Genomic DNA, 23,545 nt, shown 5'->3' on the forward strand with positions numbered 1-23,545 from the left:
TTAACAGCCTATTGACTGCTAAACAAACGTTATGGCCCTGAAAAATGAATTTTAATGTTGTGGGGTGTCAAATTTCTCCATAATAATGAAAATTACAATTTTTAAGAAACTTCAAAAAAAATTATTAAATTTGTTCATATTTCAGGTTTACCTTTTTCCCCATGTGAGAGCCCCAATTTTTGTTTTGCTCTCTGTAACATTTTTTTTAAAATTCTGAATAAAAGCAACTTCTTCACTTTCTGATTCCCTGTCTGTGAAAATTCTGCATTGTGATTGGCTGCTTAGACAGCTTGTTGACGTCACAGCAGCTCGCACTAGGAATTCCCCCAGATTCTGCACTGAGCTGACTTCCCCGCGTCGAGAAAGGCAAACTTCTCACCACAGAGATTGCAACCTCTTTGTGGGCAACTTTCTTTGGGGCCAGCAGCGAACGCCTTTGCTTCGCCGCTGACCACAAATTTCGGGCCAAGAACTTCTGATCTCCAGGTGACCGTGTCAATATATTTTAATACCTTTTGTAAACTGGGCATCACATTTTCTCTTGTAATTTTACCTGCTCTAAAGTTGCTGCCTTGATAACTAACCTGCGATGATTTTGATTTTCATGCTGGCATTTCATTCAATTTATATTTACCTGTCTGTCACTGAGCTTCCTGATCAATTTTTCCCCTGGATAGCTACAAGATAGTACGGTAACTGGGTTGCTGGATGGAGCACTTTGTGATAATGGAACACTACAGTCATGATGGAAAGATCAATTAAGATCAACCCCACCTCCAGGCAGGAAACGTATTCTTGACCGACCCCATCCCCCATGCACTTTTTCAGGGTTGATTAGGACCAATATTGCCACCAGCCTTCTCTTTGCAACTAAAGAAGTGGACGTATCGAGAGCGAGAGAACAGGATAAAAATGCTGTAAAAGTTTAGTTGCTGTTGTAGTGTCATCACTCCTGTTGGTGAGACATTATTTTCTCCCTGACACATTTTGTAGATCAAAAAGAATGGTATCGTTTTGTTGATGTGTCTCTGGCTGACTGTCACTTTCAGCGAGGTGTAACATGTACATTGTCTGCTCTCAGGAGTCGAAGAAGCACCTGGATGGTTTGGGGACATTGGGTCTCGGGACCCTGATCAAGGAAATCACAGCCAATGAGGATGATGCAGCGGAGTCCGATGAAGGGAGCACCGACGCAGAGGGTACGTAATGGCTTTCCTTAGATATAGTAACTAGTTAGAAAGATATTATTTGTGTTAAAGGTTGCACTCCTTGATGGCACCCTACATGAATTCCAGAACTCTACAGCACATATCCTACACTGCTTGAATCAACTCGACAGTCTTCATCCTCAAATTCCTCTCGGGCTTTGCTCCATTCTTTCACAGAATCATAGAATCGTTACAGCACAGTAGGAGGCCATTCGGCCTGTTGAGCCCATGCCGGCTCTCTGCAAGAGCACTTCAGCTAGTCCCAATCTCCCGCCCTTTCTCTGTAGCCCTGCAAATTTTTTTCTTTCAGATACTTAGCTAATCCCCTTTTGAAAGCCACGATTGAATCTGCCTCCACCACCCTTTCGGGCAGTGCATTCCAGATCATAATGACTTGCTGCGTAAAAAAGTTTTTCCTCCTGTCATCTTTGGATCTTCTGCCAATCACCTTAAATCTGTGTCCTCTGGTTCTCGACCCTTCCGCCAATGGGAACAATTTCTCTCTACTCTGTATAGACACCATGATTTTGAACACCTCTATCAAATCTCCTCTCAATTTTCTATGCTTTAAGGAGAACAACCCCAGTTTCTCCTGTCTATCCACTTCATCCCTGGAATCATTCTTGTAAATCTTTTCTGCACCCTCTCTAAAGTGAGGTGCCCAGAATTGGACACAATACTCCAGTTGTGGCTGAACCAGTGTTTTATAAAGGTTCATCATAACTTCCTTGCTTTTGTACTCTATGCCTCTATTTATAAAGCCCATGATCCCATATGCTTTTTTAACCGCTTTCTCAACCTGCCCTTTCACCTTCAACAATTTGTGCACATATACCCCCTCTTTAGAATTGTATCCTTTAGTTTATATTGCCTCCCATCGTTCTTCCTACCAAAATGTATCACTTTGCACTTTTCTGTGTTAAACTTCATCTGCCACGTGTCCGCCATTCCACCAGCCTGTCTATGCCCTCTTGAAGTCTATCCCTATCCTCCTCACTGTTCACTATACTTCCAAGTTTTGTGTCATCTGCAAATTTTGAAATAGTGCCCTGTACACCTAAGTCCAAATCATTAATATATATCAAGAAAAGCAGTGGTCCTAGTACCGGTCCCTGGGGAACACCACTGTATACCTTCCTCCAGTCCAAAAAACAACCGTTCAGCACTACTCTCTGTTTCCTGTCACTTAGCGTATTTTGTATCCATGCTACCACTGTCCCTTTTATTCCATGTACACCACATCAACCGCTTTGCCTTCATCAACCCTCTCTGTTACCTCATCAAAAAATTCAATCAAGTTGGTTAAACACGATTTGCCTTTAACAAATCTGTGCTGGATTCCCTTAATTAATCTACACTTGTCCAAGTGACTGTTAATTATGTCCCGGATTATCATTTCTAAAAGCTTCCCCACCACCGAGGTTAAACTAACTGGCCTGTAGTTGCTGGGTTTATCCTTTTGCAATTCTCCAGTTCACTGGCACCACCCTCGTATCCAAGGAGGATTGGAAGATTATGGCCAGTACCTCTGCAATTTCCACCTTTACTTCCCTCAGCATCCTAGGATGCATCCCATCCGGTCCAGGTGACTTACCTACTTTAAGTACAACCAGCCTTTCTCCTCTTTATCAATTTTTATCCCATCCAATATCTCAACTACCTCCTCTTTCATTATGATTTTGGCAGCATCATCTTCCTTGGTAAAGACAGATGCAAAGTACTCATTTAGTACCTCAGCCATGCCCTCTGCCTCCATGCGTAGGTCTCCTTTTTGGTCCCTTATCGGCCCAACCCCTCCTCTTACTACCCGTTTACTATTTATATGCCTATAGAAGACTTTTGGATTCCTTTTTATGTTAGCTGCCAGTCTATTCTCATACTCCCTCTTTGCCCCTCTTATTTCCTTTTTCACTTCCCCTCTGAACTTTCTGTATTCAGCCTGGTTCTCACTTGTATTCTCAACCTGATGTCTGTCATACGCCCCTTTTTTCTGCTTTATCTTACTCGCTATCTCTTTCGTCATCCCGGGAGCTCTGGCTTTGGTTGCCCTACCTTTCCCCCTCATGGGACTGTACTTGAACCATCTCTTTAAAGGCAGCCCATTGTTCGATTACAGTTTTTCCTGCCAATCTTTGATTCCAATTTACCCAGGCCAGCTCTGTTCTCAACCCACTGAAATTGGCCCTCCTCCAGTTAAGTATTTTGATTATAGGTTGTTCTTTGTCCTTTTCCATAGCTAACCTAAACCTTATGATACTATGATCACTGTTCCCTAAATGTTCCTTTACTGAAACTTGGTCCACCTGACCCACCTCATTCCCCAGAACCAGAACCAGATCCAGCAACGTCTCCTTCCTCGTTGGGCTGGAAACAGACTGATCACAAAAGTTCTCCTGAGCACACTTCAGAAATTCTTTCCCCTCTCTGTCCTTTACACTATTACGATCCCAGTCTATATTAGGATAATTGAAGTCCCCCATTATTACTACTCTATGGCCTAGAAATGTGGTTGGTAGCACCAGCGGTTAGCGCCTAAAGAGCCCGAGAATTGGGGCGGGCACAATGAAGATAGCGACAACTCCCATATTGACTATACATTTAACGCCTGCGCTAAGTGTTGGCGCGCGCCCGCGTGCGCAAGCAGATCATGACATCATTTCAGGTGTGCAACGCCTTTTAGGCGCCCCTGACCGGATATTGGGTGGCGTCCGGAACCTTTACGCCTAGCGCTGTTAGTGACAGTTCGAAGGAACGTTAGCAGGCCCTTCTCGGAGTCGGGGGTGCTATTTAAAGGGGACAGCTCTAGTATAAAAGCTGCAGCCACTTGGCCTGTTCATTGCGATCGTTGCTGGAGAGAGTTGGTGAGCTACTGTGGAGCAGAGTTTTTGGAATTTAGCATTAGAGTACTTGGGACCTTCAAACCTGTCCGGAGCAGTTGGAGCACTACACCTAACAGCGTTTTGACCAACTGGCATCGGAATGGGAGCTGCTTTGGAGGGCGACGGCCTCATGGCCGAACACTGAAGGGGCAGAGAGACGGCGGGAGAGAGGGCTGGGATTGGCCAGAAGGAGGAGGGGCAATGAAGGTCGGCCAATCCGAGGGTATGCTGCAAGGGTCTTTAGGCAGCAGGTGTCATACCTTGACATGTCGGAGGAGCAGTGTGTGCGAAGGCTCCGATTCGGGAGGGACGTTGTTACTGAGCTGTGCCACCTGCTTGCTGAGGATCTGCAGCCGCGTCTACGGTGCAGGACCTTTCTGTCGGTGGCTGTAAAACTGACTGTTGCCCTCAATTTCTATGCCACCGGATCCTTTCAGTCAGCCACTGGGGACATTGCGAATATCTCTCAGTTTGCAGTCCACTGTTGCATCCGGCAAGTTACAGCTGCCCTTTATAGACGAAGGCATCAATTCATCACCTTCCCTCTGACCCTGGAGAAGCAGGCGGAGTGCGCGCAGGGCTTCGCTGCTATTGCGGACTTCCCCATGGTGCAGGGGGCGATTGACTGCACACACGTGGCTTTGAGGGCGCCATTCCAGAATCCTGAGGACTTCCGCAACCGCAAGGGGTTCCACTCCCTCAACGTGCAGCTGGTCTGTGACCACCGCCAAATCATCATGGCAGTCAACGCCCAATTCCCAGGGAGCAGCCACAATACCTTTTATCCTGCGGCAGACCTCAGTTTGTGACCTTTTTGAGGGGCTGGCTCGACCACGAGGCTGGCTTATTGGGGACAAGGGCTATCCCCTCTCCCCATGGCTGATGACACCACTCCGTCTGGCCGCCACCCCAGCAGAAGAGCTGTTCAGCAGCAGCCATCAGGCGACCAGGAACATTGTAGAGCACACTATTGGTGTGCTCAAACAGCGTTTCTGCTGTCTGGACCATTTGGGGGGAGCCCTGCAGTACTCGCCGGAGCAAGTGGGTCACGTCGTCTGCTGCATGCTCCACAACTTGGCGATTCGACGCACCCAGCCAATTCCAGCTGTCCCTCAACGTCCAGCAGAGCAGGCGGATGAGGAGGAGGAAGAGCAGGCGGAGGAGGAGGAGGAAGATGGAAGGGCTCCTGATAGTGGAAGGGCCATCCGTCAGAGGCTCATCAGGACTCGTTTCGAGGCCCCTCTGGCGGAATGATGGGTGTCTTTACTCCTGCGCACTTTGGATCTTTGAAAGCCTCTGAAGGCCAGCATCACTGTAAATAGTCACATGTACCATAGCACATTAAAACATTTCTTTATTGTCACAAAGGTCTTTCATTACAGCAAAACAACGTCAAGTCAACAGAAACCATAACTAACAAAATAACAGTTAACTCTTCGGCAAAGCCGCAAAACTAAACAAACCATTTCCAACAATTACAATAGGTGAGGGTGTCCTTGAATTTGGCCAAAGAAACATCTCAGCACCTCCCTCTACTGCTGGCCCCTTGATGGAGAACGACTTCTCTTTCGCGGTTGGCCCCTTCCCTCCCTGCTGCTCCTACGTAATTGAACCCCAGTGGCGGGGTCAAGGCTGGGGGACGCCTGCTGACTGTGGAAGCGCAGAAGCCCCTGAGGGACGGCCTGGCCGACCTCTGGTCTTGGAGGGTGCGGACGCAGGCTGCTTGATCTGAGCATGGCTGGAAGCAGTGTGCCCTGCAGGTGGTGGCAGCTGCACTGCAGACGTACCAGCGCTGGCATGTGCAATGGTCACCTGCCGAGAGAGGACACCTGCACCATGGTCGGACGAAACACTGGCTCTCTGAGGGGACCGGTTCGGCTCATCCGCCACAATCGCATGCTCCACTGATTCCTGGCCTTGTATGGGACTGGAAGGGCCCGGGGTGATCCTAGCTGATGCAGATAGGGTGGCTGCAGTGAGAGTTTGCGTTGCCTCAATCTGGGTGTGGACGAGGCCGGCAAGTGACTGCGTGGCAGCAGTGAGGACCTGTGTGGCAGGTGCCAGTGCTTCGGAGAAGCTCTGGACAGTTCTTTCCGTTGCTTCGGACAAGGCCGGAGCAGTCCGTTCCACTGCCTCGGACAAGCCCTGGACAGACCTTTCCAGGGATTGTCCGAAGCCCTGAACAGTCCTTTCCATAGCGGCCTCGAAGCCCTGGACAGTCCTCTCCATGGTTGCCCCGAAGCCCTGGAGAGTCCTCTCCATTGTTGCCTCGAAGCCCTGGAGAGTCCTCTCCATTGCTGCCCCAAAGTCCAACACACTCTTTGCCAGTGTTTCTATTGACTGAGGCATCCTCCCCACTGCAGCCATCAGCTCAGTGTTCCTGAGCTGGGCCTGGGTGCTCATTTCAGCCAGGCGACGCACCTCCTCTGCACTCTGTGCAGCAGTCATCACTCCCTGCCTTGCCCGCCGGGGAGCCAGTGGCCGAACTTGGCTACCCCCCTTGCGTTGCTGCATGCCGCTTGTTCCGGCAACTGGCTCATCATCAGAGCACCCCCCCCTCCCCTCCAGGGAACTACTATCCCCAGTCTGCAGATGTGTATGCTCCCCTGAGATTGGAACGGATGCTCCGGCTTCCTCCTGATCCTCGCCTCCGGAGGCACTGGCACTGGCAGCTTCAGGGCGTTGATCCCGAGTTGGTGATGAATCATCTAAAAGCAGGGAGGTGGAAGAGTGGCTTTAGCAAAAGGACAGGTTGGCGGCAAGGCATGCCAGATTGCGGCAAGGCTCTGACATGGCTGCACACTGAGGAAGCATGCTGGCGGGGGGACCAAGTGGAAGGAAACAGCTGAAAAATGTGAGAGCCTTACCCTCGCTGTCGAGAATGGGGTCGGCAGCTGCAGTGGTAAAAGGACCACTTAGACGTCCTCCAAGAATCTGGTGCACTCTCTCCTCGAGATCCGTGAGAGTGACGACTTGTGGAGGCCCGCCACCGGTTCGAAGCTGGTCCTTTGGCATCGCCGCCAGCTTGGACTGCAGGGGAAAGAAGGGGAAGTTCTGTAACATGAGGCCTTGAGAGATCATCTCATGCCCCCCATGGTGCAAGAGCCCTTACATGAGGCCTTGAGAGATCATCTCATGCCCCCCATGGTGCAAGAGCCCTTACATGTGGCCTTGAGTCAAATGTCCATGTGTGTGCCCAGAAAGGGCCATGGGTGCTTGCTGACAGATGGCCATTGGTGCATCATGGCAACAGGGTGCTCGAAGTCAGGTGCAGATGGAGGGAATCAGAAGTTTGCATAAACAACACTCACCCTAACGACCCGAGTGAGGTCGTTGAATTTCTTCCTGCACTGAACAGGGCTCCTGGTCGCCATACTGCTGGAGTTGACCCTCAGAGAAACCTCCCTCCAAGATCGCCGGTAATCCTTTTGATTCGGCCTCCTGCCATTGTCAGGATACAGAACATCTCGACGGCTCTCCACTGCGGACACCAACTGGTCCAGAGCCTCAGTGCTGAAGCGCTCTGCTCTCTGTCTCACCTTCTCCATCCTCACCAAGTTTTTGCGCCAGAGAAGGGCGAGCGCCGATTCTGAGGCCTACAGGGCGTTGAGTGTGGCAGCTCATGCTGACTGACCCACCCCTTTAAGAGCCGGCCGGCGCCTGGAAGTCTCGTGGTTTTCGGTAATTGAGATCACCTGCGCTGCACCCGTCCGCGCCGATATTGGGTAGCGCCTGAACTTTTGCGCCTTAGGAGCGCCGTGCAACGTCTGAATTCGCGCCTCAATCCCCTTTGGGGGCGATGCAACCCAATATCGCGCCAGGCAGCGATAAGTTTCGTCTGGCTATAAACTTTGTGCAGCGCCAGTTCTAACGCCTCAAGCGGGACTATACCCAATTTCTAGGCCTATAGTTTTTGCACCTCTCTGTAATTTCCCTGCAAATTTACTCCTCTATATCCTTCCCAGTAGTAGGTGGCCTGTAGAATACACCTAGTAGTGTAATGGGCTGAAGTAGTGAAATCTTTTCCAGCCTTACGTTCTAATATGCACACTCTGCTCTTCCAGCTCTAGTCTACTGTGTTTACCCCCTTTCCTCTGCTCCATTGCTGATGGAAGAGCCTTCAGACATCACAGCTCTGCACAGTGAAACTCTACTTAAACCTATTCACCATGTCACCTCTTTCCATACCTCCAAAAACATCTTCAGTGACTATTGATCATTTACTTGGTGTTAAATTCTCAAATACATTATTAACAGTCCTAAATATTTAGTGCCCCTACCTCCCCAGCTACTGTCTCAGCCTTTTTTAGACTATTTGCAATCTTGCAGTCCTGTTCAACACCAAACTTGAGTTTTTGCCCCAACGTCCTCTCCATCACAAGGGCCAGCTATGTCCACATCCGTAATACAGCCCATTTTAGTCCATCTGTTGCTGAACCCCTCATTGACACACTATCCTGACTTGGACATATATTGCCATTCCTTCATTGTCGCTGGATTAATATCCTGTAATTCTCTATCTAACATCATCATCACAAGACTACAGCAGTCATATTCTCAGGGCAACCAGGGATGGCAAATAAATGCAGACTTGCCAGCCTTGCCCATATTTCAAGAACAATTACAAACTTCACGACTCCAATGCTTTCCTTGCTAGCCTTCCATTGCCCCTCCTTCCACAAATTCCAGCTTCTCCAAAACTCTGTTGCTCATGTCCTGTCCCGCACCAAGTCCGACTTGCCTATCACTCCCAACCTCGTTGACCTACCATTCAATTTAAAATTCTCATCCTTGTATTTAGTTCCCATTATTGTCATGGCCTTGCCCCTGACCACCTCGTCGAAGCCCTCTGAGTTTGGCCTCTTGTGCATTTCCCCTTCTTTACTGCACCATTGGTGGCTATGCCTTTAGTCACAGGCCTCACTCTCTTGGAATTCCCTCTCTGCCTCTCTACCTCCCTCTCTTTTAAGTTCCTCTTAAAAACCCATCACTTTGACCAAGCCTTTGATCATTCCTCATAACCTCTCTTTGGTTCAGAAAATGTGATGGGCCTTGGGATGTTGTTTTCTACATAAAGACGCTATATAAATGCAAGCAGTTGTTCCAATCAAATATGTAGATTGGTAGCCATTTGTACTAAGTTTCTTGGATGCAAAGCTGTTGCCCAAAATGGAAATGTTTTCAGTTCTGTTCTCTTCATCACAAAGAGACTGCTTATTTCCATCTCTGTAACATCACCTGCCTTTGCCCCACCCCTACCTCAGCCCATCTGCTGCTGAAGCTCTAATGTATGCCTTTGTAACCTCCAGATTCCATTTCTCGAATGCTCTCCTGACTGACTTCTCCGTTCCTCTGACTCTGGCCTGTTGTGCATCTTCCACCACCCCTTGTTGCCCGGTCATTGACATCTGTGCCTTAGCCATTCCTCTCCATTTCCCTGTCCTCCATGATGACCCTCCTTAAAACCCACCTCTTTTGGTCACCCCTCCTAATCGCTCCTCCTTTGGCTTGGCGTTCATTTTTTCCTTACACCTCTGTGAAATGCTTTGGCTCTATATAAATGCAAGATGGTGCCTCATTCTCTCCTGAAGATGTACAAACAAGCCCAGAGCTGCTGTGTGTTGTGCCTCAATCTGGGGAAGAATTTACCTGACCTGATTAATGATTGTCCTACTCTAAATAGGCTGGATTCAGAGTAAAGATGATGCCATCGATTACTCAGATATCAATGAAGTGGCAGAGGATGAAACCCGCAGGTACCGTCAGGTGATGGGAAATCTTCAACCACTAAGGAAACTGGGTAAATAGGATTATTCTGTATATATTAACAAGGTAACTGTACTGGTTAATGCATGGATGAATAGTTAAGTCTTACCTTTCAGTCATTATTGGCAGCAATAATGCTGATAATATTGAAAAATTAAGACCGTAAGGGTGCCACTATTATCACAGCAGGCCTGTGATAAGTAATAGATTCAATATACAGAAAAAAGAATGAAAGGCATGTGTTATGGGCTCAAGAGAAAAGGAGCTGATGGGCTTGGTGTTAGGAAGAGACCTGGTGGGCTTGTGTAAGAAAAAGGACCTGGTGGGTTTAGGTAGGAATACAGGGATCTGTGAAGCCTAACATTTCAATCATTTCTCCTCATCATTGACATGCTTTTGGAATCAGATCTCTAACTTGTTGGACTTTAGTATTGTAGGAGATAGAAAATATTTTTGTTACTAAAATCTCAATTTCTAAAGCTGCTGATATTAAGTATTCCAGGGAGTTTAGAAAGGCCTTAGTTTGGTTTAATTTAAAGCATATAAATAACCCTTTTGATAAATAAGTCCTGCCTCCACATAATGGAAACTGTATACTAATGGATCTATTTTGCTGGCTGCAGAAGACGATGACGACGATGATTATGATGCAGACAGTGAGGATGTGGACTCGAAGCTCATGCCTCCCCCACCACCACCTCCACCACTAAGTAAGGAAGAGGCAGCTTCACAGGAACCAAGTGGTGAGTTCAAGTGAATGGTCTGTTATGTAGAGAGAGAGATATAGAGAGGAAGAAAAACTGATGGAGTACTTTTGAGTTGGGGCATTAACCTCCTTGAACTGTTGGGTAATATGGAATCAGTGTGCATTGTTTACGGGCCAGTAATTGTAGCAGTGCTGAGATATATTGGTATAGCAATCTAGACAGCTGTGGGCACCACAATATCATCCAATTGACGGGCTCTCCCAACAGTCATGAATTGCAAGCTCTGTATGCCAGATTATCATCAGTTTAAGCCAAAGAAAACCTGATTAATTTTAATTTTTTGGGTTCCTAGTACAAGGAAAATCTTCCTTTAACTTAAGCATAAACTTAGAATAGTCAGTATACAAGAGCACTGTGTGTGATAGAAATTCCCCCAGTGAGAGGGAACAAGTTGTAGCATGAGCTGTCTCACTGGGATCTTGTAGTGTCTGCATCTGACTACAAGGCTGTGGTGCAGAGAATGCAATTTGCTATTTTTGTAACTTTTGTTTTTCTTCCTACAGCAAATGGAGTAAATTCAGCAGTGCTCAATTCCAGCACTACTGGAGGATCTCGAGCTGCTGATGCTCTTTTCCCTCGTTCGATAGCCGATGAGAATGATGGGATCATTTTACCTTCCATAATTGCTCCCTCATCCTCCTCGGAGAAGGTTGAATTTAGCAGCTCCTCCGATTCAGAATCTGACACAGACCGGCACGTTCCACGATCAAGGCAGAATGAATCTCAGAAGGAGGATAAACTTACATTGCCACTGGCGGGTATCATGCAGCGAGATTCAACGAAGCAATTGCCCAATGTCACAGAACTCTTCCCAGAATTTCGGCCAGGACAGGTGAGAAACTGTTCATTTGGATACCATATCAAATGAATTAAGTAGGGAATGTAAATATATATATAAATGTGGTCTGGGATCATTAGGGAGGCAGATACCTGTGTGGGAGTGCTGGGAGAGGGGTGTTTAAGTGGAATCATTGGTGGCATAAACACATACATATATACACACACTAAATATACTTTTAGCTCTCTTTTGAAGATTGAAGAGAGTCAACATTCACCGCACAAGCTGGCAACTTGTTGTAAAGGTCTATTATCCTCTGAGAAAAGAAGACCCACCTGACGTCTAATCAGCTAAAACATAAAACTTGGTATGCAGCTAAACAAACACAAAATGGTGAAGGCCACAAATTTACAATTTCCCCCAAAAATGTGAACATAATCACATTACTTGAACCCAAAAATATCACTAACGCTCCCATAATACTGCAATGAAAATGCAGTTTCACTTATAGTCATCATAAATCAGTGGCCCCTGATTATATATTGTAGTTATTTATCATAAAACAACATAAGGTCCCACTCACAACAACTACAACTTGTATTTATATAGCACCTTTAACGTCGTAAAACGTCCCAAGGCGCTGCACAGGAGTATTTTAAGACACAAAAATGAACAACATATGCTCTCAACATGACCAATGTCCTGGGAGATCTGCTTTTGCTATAATCTATTATACATTTATAAATAGAAAAATTACTGATTGGGTCACAACGTTCCATTTTAAAGTTTATCTAAACTTCTTTTGTCAGGCTCTGTCTGGAGAAAGCCATTATAAAAGTGTCATGTACTGGCAGTACCCATTATGCCTGTAGGTGGTGCTTCAAATACCTGCTTTCTATTTTAAATGTGTCACTATAATATTAGGCAGAAAATCTGTTTTGCAAATCAATGTTTGGAGATCACCGTGACCAGTGGCTGTGCAGCAGCTCTTTGTTTTCAGCAGCTTAGTCTAGCAGTTGATTAATGTCTTCCCTTTGTTCCTCTTTCTGACAAATGTCACAACTAGAAGTTGGATGATGTGGATTTAGCTAATGATTTTCTTGCAACCCCTAGATGTGTTACTGTCTGGGAACACAAGGTAGTATGGTGTGTTTCCTTACTGGATTATGTTGAATAGTTTCAGTGGATACAGTTCCTTCAACAAGTTGCCAAATTTTCAGATGATGTCTTCTGATCGCCACTTCCTTGGAGTCCTGGTTGTGATGGTTAAGGTACGGTCACAATGGATGACTCATACATTAATTTCCTTATGTTGCAGGTGTTGCGTTTTTTGCGTCTGTTTGGACCGGGAAAGAATATCCCATCGGTTTGGCGAAGTGCTAGGAGGAAAAGAAAAAAGAAGCACCGGGAGCCACAACCTGAGGCTCCCATACAAGAGGGAGAGAGAGAAGAGACAGCAAAGGAACAAAAATCTGGCTGGGAGTATCATTATGCTGCACCCCCACCACCTGAACAGTGCCTCTCTGATGATGAGGTGTGTAATGCACAAAGTGTGGAGGAATAAATGGAATGAGTGAGAGACAGGAGTTTGAAAAATACAGTTTATTGTTGGTCTATATATAATGTTATATAATCGGCATCCTAAATGCAAATCTGAATTAGATAAAACATTTAGTTGTTCAGTGGAGCATCACACACAGCACTGCGGTGGTGAGCAGTGTGAGGTACATATTCAGCATCCCATCCCCCCCTACCATATGCCACTGAGTTGCCTGCCTGAACTATGTGGCTATCACAGCAGTGGACACCAGGCAATTCCCACAAGAGGAATCAAAGGAACAAACAAATGAATAAACTGGAATTGATATACTTATACCTTTCTTGACTTGAGGATGTCCCAAAGCACTTCACAGCCAATGAAGTTTTTTTTAGTTTTTTTTTAAAGTGTAATCACTATTATAATGTAGGGAAATGCAGCAAACAGCAGTGAGATCATTGATAATATAATATGCCTTTGTGGTGTTGGTTGAGGCATCAATGTTGGCCAAGATGCCAGGAGAACTCCCCTGCTCTTCTTCAAATAGTACCATGGTATCTCTTGCGTCCACCTGAGTGGGCAGACTCATTCGAAAGATGGCACTTCTGACAATGTAGCACTCGCTCAGTACTGCACTGAAGTGTCAGCCCATATTATTTGCTCAAGTCTCTGGAGTGGGGCTTGAACCCACCACTTCCTACTGTCATGTCTCCTAGACCGAGATTGTCGAGATGATTAAAGTGGCAACAGAACACTTGTCCTGATTGCACTGGTAATTGCAAGTTTTCTTTTTTTTTTCCTTTTCTCACTCTTCAGTGAGAGGAAGCAAGAGCAGTAGAGCTGTCCCAGCATCTAAAGAGAAAGCAAAAGAACTAATTGAAGCTATAGGGCCCACTGACTGAAGAATTTAAGGACCACCAATTTGTGGGTCCTTGTCTGATGGTGCAAAGGTATTATGGATATGAGCACAGAGCACAAGCATTTGTTCTGAGTTCCATTTGTTCTTACAATTGCATTTGTTCTAGCAGTTTGTAACTAGCTTTAAGATACGATTAAGCAAATGCTTTAGATGATATAAAATATAAAATGCAATTATACATCACCATAGCTTACTGTGCATTGCAACAGAGACATTGGGGAACTGGAAGTCAGTGTAGATCAGCGAGGACAGGGTGACTTTTGAGTGGGACTCGTGCAAGATAAGATAGGGGCAGCAGAGTTTTGGATGAGCTGAGGATTGCAAAGGATGGGAGGCTGGGCAGAAAAGCATTGAAATTGTTGAGTCTGGAGTGACGAAAGCGGATGAGGGTTCCAGCAGCAGATGGGCTGAAGCAAGTGTGGGCATGGGCGATGTTATGGAGGTAGAAGTGGATATTCTTTGTGATGGAGAGGAAATGGGGTCGAAAATTCAGGTTGGGGTAGAATAGGATGACGAGGTTATGAACTGTCTGGTTCAACCTGAGACAGTGACTAGGGAGGTGGTTGGGATTGGTGGCTGAGGTACGGATTTTGTAGCTAAAGAAGATGGCTTTGATCATCATGATGTTTAGCTGGAGGAAATTGCGGCTCATCTAAGTCTGGATGCAGTCTGACAACAATGCAGTGGTGGAGTTGCTCTCGTACGCTTCGGTGAAGGTGTTAACGATGGTTTGGAGTTCGCCCTCCGAGTGTGCGCAGACGCAAGTGTCGTCTGCATACTGTAATTCGACGACAGAGGAAGGGACGACCTTGGATCTGGACTGGAGGCGACAGAGGTTGAACGGTTTCCCGTTTGTTCTGTAAATGAGCTGCACTCCAGTGGGGAGCTTACTGAGGGTGAGATGGAGCATTGCCGCAAGGAAGATCGAGAAGAGCATTGTTGCGATGACACAGCCTTGCTTGACTCGGAGCTCCGACACGGCAAGAGAGCCCCAAGTGTGCAGAGGAAACGCTTCAAGGACACCCTTAAAGCCTCCTTGAAAAAGTGCAACATCCCCACTGACACCTGAGAATCCCTGGCCCAAGACCGTACAAAGTGGAAGAGAAGCATCCGGGAAGGCGCCAAAAAACTCGAGTCTCTTCGCCGGGAGCAAGCGGAAGCCAAGCGCAAACAGCGGAAGGCGCGCACGTCAACCCAAGCACCCCACCCACCCGCCCCTTCAACCACCGTCTGCCCCACCTGTGACTGAGACTGTAGTCCCGCATTGGACTCATCAGTCACCTGAGAACTCATTTTTAATGTGGAAGCAAGTCATCTTCGGTTCTGAGGGACTGCCTAAGAAGAAGAAGATGGGGTTGAGAGAGGTGGTGAAGAAGTAGAACTGGTTGTCGTCAGCACATACGTGGAAGCTGGGCATACGTCTTCCGATGATTTCAGTGCCAGGCAGCATGTAGATGAGAAAGTCGTCAAGGTCAGATCCTTGGGGACCTCCGGAGATAACTGTACAGGGGCTATGATCTGATGGGTAAGAAGCAAACCAATCAACAGCAGTTCCACTGAGCTGGACAACGGAGGAGAGGTGTTGGAGGAGGATGGTATGGTTGACCATGTCCAAGGCTGCAGAGAGATTGAAGAGGATGAGAAGAGATAATGCACCTCACAGTCACAGAGGATGTCATTTGTAATTTTGGTGTCGTGGGACAGGCGGAAATCTGATTGGAGAGATTCAAAGAATGAGTTGCGGCAACAATGGACCTAGGAGGTGGCAATACGTTTACGGACTTTGGAGATGGAGCGATAGTTTGCAAGAACAGAGTGGTTGAGAATGGTTGTTTTGAAGAGCGGAGTGACAACAGTAATTTTGAAAGGGAGGGGGACAGTAGCTGAGCAGATGGAACCATTTACAATGCCAGCTAGCATGAGGACCAGGAAGGGAATTGTGAAGTCAGTAGTTTAGTGAGAATAGGAGTAAGAGAGCAGAGGTTGAGTCTCATGGATACGATGACCTTGGAGAGGACATGAAGGAAGATGGGAGAGAAATTAGAGAATTGTGGGCTCCGGGCTAGGGGAGGGGCAGCCTGGAGGAGGCTTTGTTTGGTGGGGAATGGATCGAATCAGCAGAGGCAGCTCAATCTTAGTGACAATCTTCATGAGCTCCTTGCACTTGGAGGTGAGTGAGGGAGGGGCAGGGATTTAAGGTGATGGTTGGTAGTGGAAAAAAGAAGCTGGGGCCATGTTTACTCTCCAGTATGATCCTTGAGTAGTGGCTAACTTTCCCAGAAGAAAGTGAGTCACTTGATGTCAAACCAATATTCTTCTTGAACTGCTGCAGTCCATGTGGTGAAGGTACTACAGTGCATTTAGGTAGGGAGTTCCAGGTTAGGGGGAATGTGTGTGGTGACGGATACAAGTAAGTGTTCAGAGATGGTCTTGTCATTGATCGAAACCAAGGGAGTAGCGAGGTCACGTGTGATGGCAAGGTTGAGTGGGCGGCCATAAATACAGGTAGAAGAATTTATTTGGAGGGAGAAGTTTAGAGAGAATAGGAGGGCAGTGAATTCAGAAGAGAGGGGGCATGGAGAGCTGAGATGGAGATTAAAATCACCTATCTGAGGTGCTACTCAGTACAGCGACTGAGGAAGGAAAGGATGGTTGATATTTTAGTGAGAAACTTGGAGTGGGGCAGTAGACAATGAGGATTTTAAAGGAGGGGGTAGAACAAGGTGAGGTGCTTGAAGGATCTTGTACTGATTAATGTATGAGTTTTCTCTGTTTGTTTATTTGAGCGTTACTAATATTTAAGTAGAAATCTGTAATGTTATTTATTAAGCAGAATAAGCAATGTTTCCATTTTCTGTCCTTACTACCATCAGATTACGATGATGGCTCCTGTGGAGTCCAAGTTCTCTCAATCCAATGGGGACACTGATAATATAATGGACATGAGACCGAAAGTTGCAGAATGGCGCTATGGGCCCGCACAGCTTTGGTATGATATGTTAGGGGTGCCAGAGGATGGCGAGGGATTTGATTACGGCTTCAAACTGAAGGAAACAATGGAGGAAGAAGAGACACTGGAGGATGAAGTAACCTGCCTGGTAGAGGTACAGGTGAGTAAAACAGACTTGGGGGGGGAAATTCTATGGGCTGGTTAAAATGGGCTGAGTGCCCTTGTTTCTGCCTCTTGCTCTAGGCGAACTGTGGTTTCTGTGTCGTTTTATTTAAGAGTAAGAGCTAAATTTTCCACCCATTCCGTCAATGGCTGAAAATCTAGCCCTGGAACTCTTCAGAAAATATTCACCTGTAATTATCAGGAGGCAAAGACTGATTGTTGTTGCATAACTATTGTAATCCATTTATCTTTGGCTATATTTATACTACTCTGCCCATGGGAAACACAATATAAAAGTGGCAGTCTAAGTCAGAAGACCACCGAGCACACTAAAGCCTTGAGATGCGAGACTCTCCTCGCCCATGGGTCGTCTCAGACTAGTTTGAATTTTCCAAGAATGCAGTATAAATCCAGGCTTAAACATGTTCTGAACAATTGTACACTGTTTGGACAAACATGTTCTTTCCTCACTAAAGGGCCCAAGTGAACACCTTTTTGCTGAGAAGCTTTGTTGCCACTAGCAAACTTGCATATTATCAGTGTTCCATTTGAACCTGGGTCTTGGATTGTAACAGAACGTTTATATGGGATTTGATCCTAGATCTTGGATAGTGACATGAAAGACAGTTTCAATTCTAGTCACAATGCCTTTCCCAAGTCGTGTTCTGTCAGTAGCTGTCAGTGGTTTCCCAATTTTATTCTTTGCTATTTGGTTTTGCTGGACTACATGTGCACCGAAATCAAAAGTGCAGCAAGATTAGTTTTGTTTTTTTCAAGGATGTTCTGTATAAGGAAACATGTTTAATCCATTTTTCTAATTTTATTTTAGAACATTTTCTCAATCAGAAATGTGGATAATTAGATTTGAAGATGTTACATACATTTTCCAAGCTGAAACATTTTCAGTTTTCAGGGAATTCCTTTTCATTTTTTTGTTGACCACTCTTGCCATAGTTAAAAGTTGAAATTTTCTTCCTAAATCCCATTTCCTTATAAATCAAACACAGGTATGTCAATTTGTTATTTTTAAACATGTTTATTGTAAAAACCAGTGTTAATGAAAACTAATAACTTAGTTTGAATTTTTTAAAACATTACCAGCAGATCACCTGTGCCATAGCTTACGGGTGGTCTAGGGTCTAGAGCAGTTTTGATGTTTAGCTGATTCATCCTATTAAGGCTTCTGCTCAAGTCTTTTTTCCAGTACAAACCATTTTGAGCATTTCTCAGTGAGACTGACAGTTCAGTTGTGATTCAAATAAACTGGTGTTCTTGTCTGTCAGTCTCCTCCCCCAATCTGTCTGCAGCCCTTTTTGCATCCCCAGTACTCCCACTACGACTTTCCCCACGCCAGCCAGTTCCTGTTGTTACGTTCCCCCCCCATAAAGCATTTAAATGTAAATTACAGGAAACTTTGGTTTATCCGGAGGTTGTATGTCCGGAAACCTCGATCTAACGGCAGAAATCAGCAGCCGTTTTGGTTAGGTTTTTTTTCTTCTAGCATTTTTTTTTTTTTTTTTTTTTTTTTTTTTTTTTTAACAGTCAGGCTCTGGAAAGCGTCTCTGTAGCTTAGCAACAGCTTCAGAGACGCTTCCAAGGTACGGGCCGAGTGTTTACAAGCTGTTGCTAAGCAACAGTGTTTGTTGTCAGATACGGAGATGAAAACCTCCGTATCCTTCAACATTAGCGCTGGTCTATCTGGAAGTTTTGATAGATTGGCAGCAGCTCGGTGCCGGATATCGCGAAGTTTCCTGTATCTGCTTCTTACATGGTCCCACAAGTAAACCTTGGGCCTCCCTTCCCCGGACTCCCAACCCCTCCCCTGACTGTGGTTGTTCCCGAATCTCTTCTCTTCCCCCTTTCTGTGGGTCCTTGGCAGCAGCCTGCCACTTTGCAATTTCCCACTCTTGCCCTTTGGGAGATGTGAATGAGGCCCGGGAGTTAAAATCTTATGCTCTGGTGGGCCAGATGGATTGCTGCCCACTTCTGCCCCCGCACCCCTGATTCCTGCCCCGTTACCGCTTCAATTTTAAAAGACACACTTAAAGGTGTCAGCTGTGGCTCAGTTGGCAGCACTCTCGCCTCTGCGTCAGAAGGTTGTGGATTCAAGCCCCACTCCAGAGACTTGAACACAAAATCAAGGCTGACACCCCAGTGCTGCACATTCAGAGATGCTGTCTTTATCACATTGCAAACTGGCTGTTGCATTGTCACACATGCCGGGCATGATAGCATAGTGGTGATGTTACTGGACTAGTAATCCAAAGACCTGGACTAATGATCCAGAGACGTGAGTTCAAATCCTACCACTATACTGCTGGGGAATTTAAATTCAATTCATTAAATAAATCTGGAATTAAAAAGCTTGTATCAGTAATGGTGACCATGAAACTACTGAATTGTCGTAAAAGCCCACCTGGTTCACTTGTGCCCTTTAGGGAAGGAAATCTACTGTCCTTACCTGGTCTGACCTATATGTGACTCCAGAACCACAGCAATATGGTTGACTCTTAACTGCCCTCTGAAATGACCTAGAAGGACAAAGGGCAGCAGGCACATGGTAACACCATCACCTCCAAGTCACACACCATCCTGACTTGGAAATATATCGGCGTTCCTTCATAGCCGCTGGGTCAAAATTCTGGAACTCCCTCCCTAACAGCACTGTGAGGGTACCTTCACCACACGGACTGCAGCGGTTCAAGAAGGCGGCTCACCACCACCCTCTCGGGGGCAATTAGGGATGGGCAATAAATGCTGGCCTTGCCAGCGACGCTCACGTTCCCAGGAATGAATTAAAATAACAACAGTGACTACTTCCTTGGCTGTAAAGTGCTTTGGAACGTCCTGAGGTCCTGAAAGGTGCTATATAAATGTAAGTCTTCCTTTATAACTCATTCCCAAACCCTTTCCATGGGACAAAGGTCAAAAATATTGAGTGACCAGGATAGTTGCCAATAATCATGTATGGAACTGGTATTTCCTTTTGAAATATTTCCTTTGGATACTGTCAGCTTTACTTAGTGGTAGCACTTTAACTTAGTCAGAAAATCATGGATTCAAGTCACGCCCCAGGATTTGAGCACATAATCTAGGCTGGAACATCATTGCAGTACTCTAGGAGTGCTGCAATGTTAGAGGTGTAATCTTATGGATGATCTGATAATCCAAAGCCACATCTGTTGTTTGGGTGGACATTAAAGAAACGTAGCCCTATTCAGAGAAGAGTAGGGGGTTGTCCCAGTGTCCCACCAAACATTCATTGCTCAGTTAACACCACTAAAAGAGATTAACTGGTCATTTATATTTTCGTTGTTTGTGGGATTTTGCTGTGCAAGAAAAGAAGACTGCGCTTTAAACATAATTCATTGGCTATAAAGCGCTTTGGGTTGTCCTGAGGACATGAAAGACTTTATATGCATTAAACTTATTTCTTCTTTGTTGCCATGTTTTATTATAGTAGTGCTTCCTGACTAGAGCACTCCAGTTTGATGTTTCTACTAGTGACGCCACTGTTTGTAAATATGCATGTGTATGATTTTAGGAGCCTTCTGAGGAGATGGAGAAGTCAACTGATGAGAATGAGTTTCGGAGTGAAATGGAGGCTCTTCTGGATGAGCACTTCCTCATGGTCACTCAGCTGCCCTGGGAAGAGGACATTATTTGGAATGGAGAGGATGTCAAACATAAGACTACAAAATCCCAGCGAGCCAGCCTCGCAGGGTGGTTACCATCCAGCATGACTCGAAATGCCACAGCGTACAATGCACAACAAGGTATGAACGTTTGTCCCATTCTGCTAATGCTTGTGGATTTGAGCTCTTTACCAGCGGACACACGCAGGAACATAGACTGGATTGGCGGGAAGCAATGCTTTTTTTTTTTGTTTCCTTTACATTTCACAGCTCTCATGTTCTGTATATAAAATGGACAGGAGCAAAATCATTACTCGCCAGTCAGTAACAAAAAAACAACTGTGTCCAGGCCACAGAAAAGCCAGCAACATTCATGCATTATTTCTTTACTTTGGGTTAATTGTTAGTTGTATATTTCCTCTTGTTGACACTATCTCCATCTCTAGTAACAGTTTCCTTTCCAACATCATTTCATGCACTTTCATTTGTTTTCTGTTAAGGGCTCAATCGTGGCACTTCTTGGTTGTCGAATCCTGTGCCTCCCACTCCAGTTCAGAAAACTACAATGTCTGGTCTTCCAATCCCATCCAAAGGGAAGGACAAACATGCACCAGAGCAGCACGGTATGGCACCCCAGCAAATAGTGCATGTGTTTTATTGGGGGTGAGGAAGGAATAGTGGGCTGGGAATGGGTGTGTTGTTATACAGTGAAGGGTAGGTAGCAGCAGACAGGGAAGGGGTGAGGAAGCATGTATACAGAGGAACTATGTGGGAAGTGTTACTCGTGGAATGGAGGGCCAAGGAAGGGAGGTGAGTTTTACTTTGGGAGGAAGTATGTAGTAGTGAACTGGGGAAGGAGTGTACATTATAATGCAGGCAAGGCTAGGAGTAGGTTGGGGAAGGGGTGCATATTATTACTGGGAGTGAAGGAAGAAGCAAGTCTGGGAAAGGGTGTGTATTATACTAGGTGGGGGTAGTAATAGGTTGGGGAAGGGGTAACTTATGAAGATTTTTACCTTCATTGTTTTTCTGTGATAAAATATAATTCACTTCTAATGAAATTGCAGGAGTTCCTCAGGGCAGATTCCTCAGCCCAACTATCTTCAGCTACTTTTTTTTTAAATCGTATATGGGATGTGGGCATCGCTGGTAAGGCCAGCATTTATTGCCCATCTCTAATTGCCCTTGAGAAAGTGGTGGTAAGCCGCCGCCTTGAACCGCTGCAGTCCGTGTGGTGAAGGTACTCCCACAGTGCTGTTAGGGAGGGAGTTTCAGGATTTTGACCCAGTGATGATGAAGGATCGGCGATATTCTTCTAAGTCAGGATGGTGTGTAACTTGCTGCCCTTGTCCTTCTTGGTGGAAGAGGTCGCGGTTTTGGGAGGTGCTGCCGAAGAAGCCTTGGCGAGTTGCTGCAGTGTATCTTGTAGATAGAAACATAGAAGATAGGAGCAGGAGTAGGCCATTCGGCCCCTCGAGCCTGCTCCGCCATTTAATGAGATCATGGCTGATCATCCAAATTCAGTACCCTGTCCCTGCTTTCTCCCCATATCCCTTTAGCCTTAAGAAATATATCTTAACTCCTCCTTGAATATATTTAATGAATTGGCTTCAACTGCCTTCTGTGGTAGAGAATTCCACAGGTTCACCACTCTCTGGGTGAAGAAATTCCTCCTCATCTCTGTCTTAAAAGGCTTACCCGTTATCTTTAGACTGTGACCCCTGGTTCTGGACTCCCCCGCCATCGGGAACATCCTTCTTGCATCTAGTCTGTCTAGTCCTGTTAGAATTTTATAAATTTCAATGAGATCCCCTCTCATTCTTCTAAACTCCAGCGAATATAAGCCCAATCGACCCAATCTCTCCTCATACGTCATTCCTGCCATCCCAGGTATCAGTCTGCTGAATCTTCGCTGCACTCCCTCCATGGCAAGAACATCTTTCCTTGGATAAGGTGACTAAAACTGCACACAATACTCAAGATGTGGTCTCACCAAGACCCTGTACAACTGCAGCAAGACATCCTTGCTCCTGTACTCGAATCCTCTCGCTATGAAGGCCAACATACCATTTGCCTTCTTAACCGCCTGCTGCACCTGCATGCTTACCTTCAGCGACTGGTGCACAAGGACACCCAGGTCTCGTTGCACTTCCCCTTCTCCCAATCTATTGCCGTTCAGATAATCTGCCTTCCTGTGTTTGCCACCAAAGTGGATAACCTCGCATTTATCCACATTATACTGCATCTGCCATGCATCTGCCCAATCACCCAACCTGTCCAAATCGTACTGGAGTTTCTCGGCATCCTCCTCACAGCACACATGCCCACCCAGCTTTGTGTCGTCTGCAAACTTGGAGATATTACATCTAGTTCCCTCGTCTAAGTCATTAATATATATTGTGAATAGCTGGGGTCCTAGCACCGATCCCTGCGGTACTCCGCTAGTCACTGCCTGCCACTCGGAAAAAGACCCGGTTATTCCAACTCTTTGCTTCCTGTCTGCCAACCAGTTCTCTATCCAAGTCAGCACCGTACCCCAAGTCACATGTTCTTTAACTTTACACGCTAATCTCTTATGCGGGACCTTATCGAAAGCCTTCTGAAAGTCCAAATACACCACATCCACTGGTTCTCCCTTATCTATTTTACCAGTTACATCCTCAAAAAATTCCAGTAGATTAATCAAGCACGATTTATCTTTTGTAAATCCATGTTGACTTTGTCCGATCCTGTCACTGTTTTCCAAGTGCTCTGCTATTACATCTTTTATAATGGACTCTAGCATTTCCCCCACTACCGATGTCAGGCTTACCAGTCTATAATTCCCCGTTTTCTCTCTACCACCTTTTTTGAATAGTGGGGTTACATTAGCTACCCTCCAATCCATGGGGACTGTTCCAGAGTCAGATGGTACACACTGCAGCCACGGTACACTGGTGGTGGA

At 46.0% G+C, this 23,545-nt stretch overlaps 1 protein-coding gene across 1 annotated transcript in view; it reads left to right on the forward strand.

Annotated features, from left to right (window-relative positions):
- Positions 1–23,545, forward strand: part of taf1 (TAF1 RNA polymerase II, TATA box binding protein (TBP)-associated factor) — a 125,895-nt gene that overhangs the window by 11,642 nt on the left and 90,708 nt on the right. Inside the window, exons 4-11 of the mRNA XM_085998007.1 lie at positions 1,082–1,199; positions 9,771–9,887; positions 10,477–10,596; positions 11,124–11,452; positions 12,717–12,932; positions 16,728–16,964; positions 20,511–20,742; positions 21,102–21,224. Of these exons, the coding sequence (XP_085854133.1) occupies positions 1,082–1,199; positions 9,771–9,887; positions 10,477–10,596; positions 11,124–11,452; positions 12,717–12,932; positions 16,728–16,964; positions 20,511–20,742; positions 21,102–21,224 (1,492 nt within the window). The remainder of the gene's footprint in view (positions 1–1,081; positions 1,200–9,770; positions 9,888–10,476; positions 10,597–11,123; positions 11,453–12,716; positions 12,933–16,727; positions 16,965–20,510; positions 20,743–21,101; positions 21,225–23,545) is intronic.

The sequence above is a fragment of the Somniosus microcephalus genome, chromosome 1 (assembly GCF_052327205.1).
Source record: "Somniosus microcephalus isolate GS21.2 chromosome 1, FLI_Smic_1.0, whole genome shotgun sequence".
NCBI classification, from domain to species: domain Eukaryota; kingdom Metazoa; phylum Chordata; class Chondrichthyes; order Squaliformes; family Somniosidae; genus Somniosus; species Somniosus microcephalus.